This window comes from Patella vulgata, chromosome 1, assembly GCF_932274485.2.
Source record: "Patella vulgata chromosome 1, xgPatVulg1.2, whole genome shotgun sequence".
Classification (NCBI taxonomy): domain Eukaryota; kingdom Metazoa; phylum Mollusca; class Gastropoda; family Patellidae; genus Patella; species Patella vulgata.
In genome coordinates, this window is record NC_065879.2 from 92,947,374 (window position 1) to 92,958,820 (window position 11,447).

Here is an 11,447-nt window from a genome sequence, read left to right on the forward strand (position 1 = left end):
TACTCCTTCACATGTAAATAACTTAATTAAAGGACAATATTGGTGTCAGTCAGTGATCGAACTTGTTAAAAACGTTCCAAATATAATTTTAACACAGAGATCATTGCTACAATAGATACGTTATGAAGCTTTCAAGAAAGGGAAGTGACGAACACAAAAGGAAAACACGAGTTATCCTTCTATATAACTGACTGAAGTGATGAGTGATAACAGATTCACGGGCGAATTTCTGCTCACTGATATCAGAGGATATCTGATAATTCAAAAACGTAATTGAATGCCACTAGATAAGGGAAAACAAGAAAAATAGAAATAGTCCATACAGTCCTTTGTTTTAATTCATTCTATAATTACTAAAATTATTATAATGCACAGACTTCTATTTTCATAACGCATCTATCGTAGCAATGATCTCTGTGTCAAAATTATATTTGGAACGTGTTTAACCAGTTCTATCACATATGTGGTAATGACTGACACCAATATTGTCCTTTAAATCAACCTGTCCATAATATTTGTAATAAACAACAAACAACAAGTTCTCACATGATTAAATGTTTCACTGTAAGGATATTGGATCATGAATTCTGTTGTGTACCAACAGATTGCCTTTCTTTCTAAAACCAACACCACAAATATCACAATAATACGGTTCTCTACCGGTATGATGTTTCATGTGTTTCTGTAAACTTGGTTTCCATGTAAACGATTTACCACAAACATCACATTTATATGGTTTCTGGCCAGTATGAATTCTCATGTGTATTTTCAAACCGCTACTATCAGAAAACGGTTTATCACAAACATCACATTTGAAAGGTTTTTTTCCAGTGTGGGAGCTCTTGTGAATCTCAAAGCTAGTGCTCCATGTAAATGATTTATTACAAACATCACATTTATAGGGTTGATCTCTTGTATGGACTCGCGTGTGTTTCTTTAAGCAACTTTTCCAAGTGAACGATTTACTACAAATATCGCATTTAAACACCCTTTCACCCGTATGAGTTTTCAAGTGTCTGTGTGCGCTACTTTGTCGAGTAAATGGTTTATTACAAACATCACATTTATAAGGTTTATCTATTGTCTCTTGTGTAATGTTGTCAGCTGATTGTAGGCCTAAATAACTACCTTTACAGTCAGCTGATTGTAGGCCTATGTCAATACCCTCCTGACTGTCAGCCGATTGTAGACCTACGTCATTACCCTTACAGGCAGCTGATGGTTGGTCTACATCATTGCAAAATTTAAATTCTTCAACATGTATTTCACAGTGTTTTTCTAAATCAGTATTAGATTTGAATTCCTCATCACATAAATTACATTGATAGCATGTTTCAATGTCTTCAGTTTTCTCTTCTTTAACATTTCCATGTTCACCATCAGCTTTTTCATCTTTAAAATGAACATTACAATATTCATCTACATCATCAGTTTTCTCTGCTTTAACATGGAAAAATTCATCTACATCATCAATTTTCTCTTCTTTAACACGGCAATATTCATCTACATCATCAATTTTCTCTTCTTTAACATGTATTTTATTGTGTTGTTCTAAATCATCAAGTTGTTGAAAAATCTCATCACATACAACACACTGATGGAATGTTTTAACATCATTAGTTTCCTGTAATATATAAATTTTATAACATCATTAGTTTCCTGTAATATATAAAAGTTATAACATCATCAGTTTCCTGTAATATATAAATTTTATAACATCATTAGTTTCCTGTAATATATAAAAGTTATAACATCATCAGTTTCCTGTAATATATAAAAGTTATAACATCATCAGTTTCCTGTAATATATAAAAGTTATAACATCATTAGTATCCTGTAATATATAAAAGTTATAACTTCATTAGTTTTGGCCGAATCATTTGGTGGCATTATTCATTTTATTTCACTTGTAAAATGAATGATTGTCGCATATTTAGGGTGGGTGGGGGTGGGTGGGGGCATTTGCTAGACAATTTCATAGGGAAAGAAATTATAATTTTCGTGATTTGTGGGTTCACAATATACGGTATGATATAGATAATCACACATTTTAGAAAAAGCTTCTTGTTGTTTTTAAAGATTTAACGTCCAATACATTAAAGCTACAATTTCATATTTTCTAAGAAAGTCAAAACATAATTATTTCTATGTCTTTTGCTCAATAGGTTGTCAACTATTATACGATCATAGTTATCATTCTCACACTCAAAAATGTTTCACACCAGAAATAATAACACAATTACCTTCTAATTACCTCCCTTGTTTTTCTATTCCCTACCATGGAATAGCTATCTTCAAACGTTTGAATTTGAAGTTGAAAATGATATTTTTACCAATTTCTCAACTGGCCATAGTGAATTATAGGATTAATAGGATTATTCTTTATCAAGGTAGGTCTGTTTATACATAGCACCGATTTTAAGGCTTTATTTTAATACATTTTAAAAATATAACTTAAAAATATGAAATTGTAGATTTAAATATGATATTATGGACAGGTTGATTTAATTAAATTATTTAGACTTAATGAGTAGAAAAATCGGTAAAACATAAAATAATACATCAGTGTATAAAATTGGTAAAAAACACAAATTAAAGGAGCCCTTGTATATCAAAAAGTCAATATAAAACACACTTATAAAAAATCGATGTGGTGAGAAGAGAGGGTGGGTCATCTTCTCCCTTTGTCATAATGAAAGAACAGGTTAAAACAGGAGGTCCGGCTGACTGATGTTTGGCGTCATCAGTGCGGATAGAAAAAAACGTGTGGGGAAAATTTGTTTCATACAATTGCTTTCTTCAAAGACAACTGTGGCACTGATTTTATTATGAAAATGTGTTGTTTTAATCAAATTGATTTTGTTGTTTTAATCAAATTGATGTATTTTTAAGTTGGGATGGAGTTATCTTATCTTGGGATGGAGTTATCTTATCTTGGGATGGAGTTGTCCTTTATCTTGGGATGAGTTGTCTTTTATCTTGGGATGGAGTTGTCCTTTATCTTGGGATGAGTTGTCTTTTATCTTGGGATGGAGTTGTCTTCTAACTTGGGATGAGTTGTCTTTTATCTTGGGATGGAGTTGTCTTCTAACTTGGGATGAGTTGTCCTTTATCTTGGGATGAGTTGTCTTTGGGATGAGTTGTCTTCTAACATTTGATGAGTTGTCTTTGGGATGAGTTGTCAGGTACTCATTTGAACAGTTCCGGACAATTTCAAGTTGACAGCAGTATTTTAAAATTCATATTTGTCGAGCAGTGCCTCCCCTTAAATCACAAAAGATTAATAGTACATAACAGAAATTGAGTATTTGGCTTAAAGGAGCTAATTCGCTAATATTTTGGACCTAGAAATTGACACAAATGGGTCGTAATGCATATAAAAATGTAATAGGAATATATATAAACTGATTTACATCCAATCGTTTCCATTTTTACTCTAATTTCAAATCAGTTATGTTCGGCGAAATATTCAGAAGTCTCAATCGAATGAGAATTTCTAGCATCTGGTTATTCTAGTCTACATAGTATTTATTGCGCATACTCTCCCAATATGAATATGCCGTCACCGTTTGACATGAATTGTTGAATGTCTAGCCTCGTTCTTCGAGTCCCTTGTTAGAATGAGCCTGGAACGCATTATGGTACATGATTCGTGTACCAATGGTACAATGTTTATTTTGTCTTAAATATTGGATATCAGAAGCCCATCTTTTCCAGGTAAGATCATAACATCAATGTTGATTTAAATATTGGATATCAGAAGCCCATCTTATCCCAGTAAGATCACAACATCAATGTTGATTTAAAGTAGCTAAGTCTCTAACTCAATATCATCCAAAATCTTCAACATTAAAAACACGATTTATTTGTCAAATTAAATCAACATTCATCTTGTGATCTTACCGGGAAAAGATGGGCTTTCGATATCCAATATTTAAGACAAAATAAACATTTTACCATTGGTACACGAATCGTGTACCATAATGCGCTTCAGCCCCAGTTGCATGAAGAGACTCGAGGGACGAGGCTAGACACATTGCACCAAATCAAACGGCGTATGTAGACTGGAATAACCAGATGCTAGAAATTTGCGCTCGCTTGAGACTGCTGGCTTATTTCGCCGAACATAACTGATTTGAAATTGGAGTAAAAACGGAAACGATTGAATGTAAATCAGTTTATATACATTCATATTACAGTATTATATGCGTTGCGACCCACTTTTATCAATTTCTAGGTCCCAAATGTAAGCGATTTAGCTCTTTTAAATACTGTAATATGAATGTATATAAACTGATTTACATTCAATCGTTTCCGTTTTTACTCCAATTTCAAATCAGTTATGTTCGGCGAAATAAGCCAGCAGTCTCAAGCGAGCGCAAATTTCTAGCATCTGGTTATTCCAGTCTACATACGCCGTTTGATTTGGTGCAATGTGTCTAGCCTCGTCCCTCGAGTCTCTTCATGCAACTGGGGCTGAAGCGCATTATGGTACACGATTCGTGTACCAATGGTACAATGTTTATTTTGTCTTAAATATTGGATATCAGAAGCCCATCTTTTCCAGGTAAGATCATAACATCAATGTTGATTTAAATATTGGATATCAGAAGCCCATCTTATCCCAGTAAGATCACAACATCAATGTTGATTTAAAGTAGCTAAGTCTCTAACTCAATATCATCCAAAATCTTCAACATTGAAAACACGATTTATTTGTCAAATTAAATCAACATTCATCTTGTGATCTTACCGGGAAAAGATGGGCTTTCGATATCCAATATTTAAGACAAAATAAACATTTTACCATTGGTACACGAATCGTGTACCATAATGCGCTTCAGCCCCAGTTGCATGAAGAGACTCGAGGGACGAGGCTAGACACATTGCACCAAATCAAAGGTGTATGTAGACTGGAATAACCAGATGCTAGAAATTTGCGCTCGCTTGAGACTGCTGGCTTATTTCGCCGAACATAACTGATTTGAAATTGGAGTAAAAACGGAAACGATTGAATGTAAATCAGTTTATATACATTCATATTACAGTATTATATGCGTTGCGACCCACTTTTATCAATTTCTAGGTCCCAAATGTTAGCGATTTAGCTCTTTTAAATTGACAAATAATTTGTGTTTTCAATGTCGAAGATTTGGGATGATATTGAGTTAGAGACTTAGCTACTTTAAATCATGCTATAAATATAATATTTTATAATTCATTTAGTATATTATTTTTTTTAATGATCTACCGGGATCTATAAAATATAACAACAAAAAAAACCTGAATACCTGACAACTCATCCCAAAGACAACTCATCCCAGACAACTCATCCCAGACAACTCATCCCAATAAAAGACAACTCATCCCAATAAAAGACAACTCATCCCAAGTCAAAAGACAACTCATCCCAAGTTAGAAGACAACTCATCCCAACTTTAAAAAACCCAATCATTCCAAGTTACAAATAAATACCGCAACAAATATTGATTTTTTTTTATTTATTAAATTAATCAGTAATATAAAAATTTATTATATCAACAATTTATATAAGAATTTATTAGATCAACAATTTATAAAAATAATAATGTTAAATTATTTATTACATCAACAATTTATTAAATAATACATTTTATTATTTATTACATCAACAATTTATTAAATAATACATTTTATTATATCATGATCAACTAATACATTTTTATAAATATGTTTTTTCTTCTGTCAGTATGTCGTTCAGTAGGTTAGCCATTTAGTAAGTTTGCGTTGTTCTTGTCTGTTTTTGCTGGTGCCTTCGTAATTTCCCATCTGATACCATCTTAATTTGTGTTGTTATCCAGTTGTCCAAAATGTATTCCAATATTGTTGAATTTAATACAATATTGTTGAATTTAATACAATATTGTTGAATTTAAAAAAATAACATTAAAGTCTTACCAGTATTACAAGTTCTGTGCTGCCATCGTTCACATCCGTCGCACTGAACAGCCTCCGGTCTTGGGCGAACAACTGACTCACAAACTATACAGCTATCAGACATTTTGAAAAATGATACTGAAATACTACTACTCAGTTTAGTTAATCGATGTTTTGTTAATTAATTTTCTTTGAAGTGCTTCATGATGAAAAAATAAAACAAAACACAACTACCAATCTGTTAAAACAACAAAGTACTAAAACAGTAATACAAACAGTAATCATCAGTTTATTACAACAACAATATCAATTTGATTAAAACAACAATATCAATTTTATTAAAGGCTCAATACCACTCTTGTTGTAACTGAATAATATGTCCCAATCTTTATTCTGGTCAACAAATTGTACTATTTTACAATATTCCAATTAATTGGTGATACAAATTTCATCTTAACACACCTAATTTAAAAAATTGGAAAAATTCAACTAAATGATTTGAAAAGCCTAATGTAAAGCTTTTCAAATGTGACTTGGATTTAAAAATATTTTCGAACCCTCTGGACAAGTAAAATAGGATGTAATGAATAATTTACACGACCGGTAGGACACTTAAACATCTAGTACTTAGAATAAGGCTCTTTTTTATTTTCTGGAGCTGTCAAGCCAGCAAGAGTGTTATTGTCCCTTTAAGATAACAAAATCAGATTGGTTTTGGTCTGAGTGGTCTTCAAAGAAAGCAATTATATTAAAACAGGCACTTAAATTTGTTGGGATGAGTTGTCTTATAACTTGTCTTATAACTCTACCCATGTTTTAAAGTTGGGATGAGTAGTCTTTTATATTGGGATGAGTTGTCTTTTATTGGGACGAGTTGTCTTGAGATGAGTTGTCTTTGGGATGAGTTGTCTGTATACCAAAAAAAACAACAAAAAACTTGCCATTTTGTTCCATGTACGTTAGCTACGAGATCGTAGCTAAACCGATGAGATACTGATGTCAGGGTTGGGAGATGAGATTTGTTATCAGCTGGAAAAACGTCTAGCACAACACAGTTGATATTTCATCAACAATTTAAATGACAGCAAATCTCATTAACGTAGAATCGTTCGCTTCCGGTCTGGTTTATTATTTCAGTTATGTATCTTTAGTTTAGACGTGGATCATTCCAACCCGAATAATTCATAAAATAAGTGACATTTATGCAAGGGCGTTAAAGGACAATAAAGGTGTCAGTCATTATAATATATGTGATAGAACTGGTTAAATACATTCCAAATATAATTTTAACACAGAGATCATTGCTACGGGAGATTTGTAACAAGCACGTGAAGAAACGGGAAGTGACGACAAACATGAGCTATCCTACTATATAACTGAATGAAGTAACGAGCGATAACAGTAGGGTGACCCATGTACTCTACAGAAATAAAGTCCACCGCTGATAGTTCGAGACTACCACTGAAGCGTGCACATTCGCCGTGCCGAGACCAACTTTCTGACAGTATGATACTATAAATAGCCATGGCACGTGCAATTCTCTACAAATCTATCAACTATTACAGCCGTAAAAAAATTATTGTTGACGATTTTGAATAGCAGTGAAATTAAGCTTCTTGGTTATTACAGCAGATTTAGAAATTATGTTCGTTTCATTTTTTAAATCGCTTTATCATTAACTGTACCGATAAGAGCGGCATCTTTTGGTTTAGTACAAATAATATCTCTGAATCACTCGGGTTAGACAGGAACATGATACTAGCAGTAGTTTCATTTTACTTTTACAAGGTTCTTAAAACGATTGTTGAGCTACCTAACGTGCTTATTTCTAAATTCAATTTCTCGTTCTAGCTTTCGTAAAAAAAATAGTCTTGATTATCCCGACCTGTCAATCAGACGTAGAATGGTCGATAGACTGGTTAAACGAGACTAATTTCAAAACAACGGCACGTAACCTATCTTTTACTCAAAAGTGTCTGGATGTTATGGACGACACTTGGAACCAGTTTTCAGTCTATTATTTATAGACGATTAATGGTCATAGCTTATTAAGTACAACATGATCGTTTATTTAGTGAGTATAATTGTGTAAAACTGATTTGAGGCTTGGCATATATATAAATTTGTGGAGTAATTGTCGCGATATATGGAGATATTTATTTATGGTGGGTCACCCTAATAACAGACACGCGATCGAATTTCATTTCACTGATAATTCAGTTGAAGATGAAAAGTTATTATATGGCACGTTGAGAGGATATCTGACAATTCAATATTGTCCTTTAAATGGACTTTTCGGAGAAAGATGCAGGGGATATAACTATGTTTATGTTAAACGGAGGCAGCCCACCATTAATATCCCCATTGATTTCAATGTTAATTCTGGCCACTTTGCCCACCTCCAACTTTTCCCCAAATTTTCGTTGGGATGAATGCTTTTCACTTCAGAGGAACAAATGGCCATGTCTTTGCACTAAAATTTGTATGAGGTTGACCACACAAATTTGGAGATACACAAACTTGAAAAAGCATACTAAAAACATGTAACTAGGTGCCGTACATATCGCCGTAGCCGAATTGATAATCCCGTTATCCTTCCGCCTCAAAATCATGAAATTTACCAAAACCTGGCGGAAAATGTTAATTCATACCCTCTTCGTCCATTCTAGACCAAAAGATCAACAAAAATAGGGATGCAAAAGGGGAGAAAAGTAACAGAAAGAGAATTGCTATAAATAGACGAACTACAATTCGTGGCACTGGCGACGAGTGGGTCAGATTGTCCCAAATCGTGATTGGACGTGTGGTGATTCCGGGACCGGCTGGATGTCCGGGACTACCTAGTAAATGTCCGTTGTTTCCGCTTTACTACGGACTGGTTAACCAGGACTAAGATCTATAAATACACCGTCGCCAGCTACACACGGTCGAGTATGTTTCACACGTTATAAGAAGTAAGTTCAAAGTTGTCATTGTTTATCGCCGTCTGAGTTGGACTCAGTCATTCCCGAATTATCTAGTTATATTGCTCAGTGCCATTTTAATGGTAGTGCGGATGAAAAAATAAATATTTTCTTTTAGTTTAATTAAATAAGTAAAGGTAGTTATAAAGATCGTAGTTAGTTTGTTTATTGTAAGTGTGAGGATTTGTATCGTGTGCGTGTTTCTAGGTTAACGCACGTGCTTTTTTAGCACGCTCCCACACGTGCTTTTACACGTGTAAATTTAAATTGAAGTATTCTGTTGAGGTATTATATAGAATAGAATATAATTAGTACGGGGTATTTTTCTGTGGACATTAGTTCAATTTGATTTGAAATAAATTGAATTTATTTGACTTGTTAGTAATATCACAGAAAATATATTAATTAAAAATAAATATAACAGATCTTTTACATATATAAATATTTAAAACGATATACATGATTAAATATATACAATTAAAATTGAGAATAAAAGTTTGTCTCTTTTAAAAATTTTAGCACTTTATCATATAGCTCCGGTTGAGCAAATAGCTGACGTACTGTCTGACAACGGTAGTATTTAGATCTAATATACTTGAGATGTTTGAACTCAATCGAGATGTGTTTCACTGTCAAAGGAACATGGCAGTGAACACATTCCGGTTGAGGCTCTCGCTTCAAAATGAAAATGCGAGTTAAAAAGGTATGACCAATTCGAGAGCGACACAAAACAACTTCATCCCTCCTGTTGGTTCTATAGGAGTTTGGCCAGTCTCCTAAGAGAGGCTTAATGTGGTGAAGTTTGTTTGTGTCTGCAAGATCCCAAGACCGTTGCCAGCGGCCATATAGGGGATTTAAAATCAGTGAATGATAAAAGGAATTTTGATATGGGAAGATCTAAAGCAGACTTGGCAGCTAAGTCTGCCTGGTCATTCCCTTTAATATCAACGTGACTGGGGAGCCAGCAAAGGACTGTGTCCTTGCCGATAAACTCGTGTGATAGTAGCAGACGATAAATGTGTACAAGCTGTTTATTGTTTATAGCTTGTAAAGAAGACAGAGAATCAGTAAATATAACGTGTTTTAAAATAGAAGATGATTGAATGAACTCCAAAGCCTGAAAGATGGCCTAAAGTTCAGCAGTAAATATGGAAGCAGCAGGTGGAAGTCTGACAGAAATGATTCCTGATGGTGTGACGGTAGCCGAAGCTACCCGATCACCATCTTTGGAACCATCTGTGTAAATCGGATCATAATCACCATATTTAGACCTCAGCTCTCGAAAGAGAGACTGAAACACCGTGGAACTAGTATCTTTCTTTTTGTTTTTCGTTAGATCTAAATCGATCTTTGGAGGCGATATAGTCCAGGGTGGAGTACTAAACAAAGGGGTATTCGCAATACTGTCATGACTGATGCCGGCCTCTGACAAAAGGGGTTGGATGCGAATACCGAATGATGGAATAACATTAGTTCTCAGAAAATATAGATGTTCATGATAGGGTCTAAATATGGTGTTAAATGAAATATGATGAGGCAGAGATGCAATTTTTGTAGCATACTGCAGTGCAAGTTTATCACGTCTGTCGTGCAATGAGGGCTCGTGCGCCTCGACGTATAAACTCTGCACTGGAGATGTACGAAATGCTCCTAAACTGATTCTAAGTCCTTGGTTGTGTATGGTGTCAAGCTCTTTGAGATAAGACTCGCGGGCTGACCCATACACAATACACCCATAGTCGAGTTTGGATCTTATTAATGCTCGATATAATCTGAGCAAGACCTTACGGTCTGCTCCCCAGTCAGTGTTTGATAAGACTCTCAATATATTGAGGGCTTTCAGACATTTCTTTTTGAGTGTTTTTATATGAGGGATAAATGATAATTTCTTATTAAATATCAAACCCAAGAATTTTGTTTCATCTACAACTGGAATGGGACTACCATCCAGTAGACGTGGTACAAGGGTTAATCAGCGAACTGGATGTATGAGATGTGTTGTTGACGTTTGGGAAAGTAGGACGAGGGGAAATGTGTAGGGAGTGAAGTGCTGTAAAGGGATAGTTAGATGTATTATGAATGGTTAGAGTGGCTGTGGTGTTACGGTGAAATACTATGCCGCCACCGTAACACCACAGCTTTATGATTTGTTAGACAGGAGTGATGTAATGGGTGTCAACAACTGGGTATGCTGGTACCGTCGCAACGTAGCCGTGAAATATATATTGTGGGGGGGGGGGAAGGGCGGAAACGGAAAAATATACAATGTTGACAGTATGTGCCAGGCATGAGGCTGCGCAGACCGAGCGGCAGCTCGATAGGGAGTGTGTGGGAGGGTCACCCTCATAAAAAATTTTTTTTTTAAATTTCAGTTTTCTGTAAGCAGTGAAAACACTATTTTGGCATTGTTTGCGGGGTTAAACCTAAAAATCACATTAATACACCTATTGCACGATATTGTGAAACTAGCTGACGAAGACAGCTCGGGCGGCGATTGTTCGACTCGGGGCTGCTCTGTCAGTATCTAACAAACGCATTTAGTTCGCGTACAACTTTTAAAAACCGAAT

At 34.7% G+C, this 11,447-nt stretch overlaps 1 protein-coding gene across 2 annotated transcripts; it reads right to left on the reverse strand.

The window, feature by feature from the left end:
- On the reverse strand, nt 1-7,041 carry LOC126818492 (zinc finger protein 28). 2 transcript variants are annotated; one of them, XR_007679247.2, is made up of 2 exons: nt 5,938-7,041; nt 1-1,624 (listed from the first exon to the last, which is right to left on the reverse strand). XR_007679247.2 is itself a non-coding variant. In XM_050545959.2 (2 exons), exons 1-2 carry the CDS (start codon nt 6,858-6,860, stop codon nt 560-562), a joined length of 1,068 nt encoding a protein of 355 aa, XP_050401916.2. In that variant the 5' UTR covers nt 6,861-7,041; the 3' UTR covers nt 1-559. The 2 variants fall into 2 exon arrangements, 1 of the variants encoding a protein (XP_050401916.2); XM_050545959.2 differs by having other exon boundaries at nt 6,858-7,041.
- Between the last annotated feature and the right edge of the window lie 4,406 nt (nt 7,042-11,447).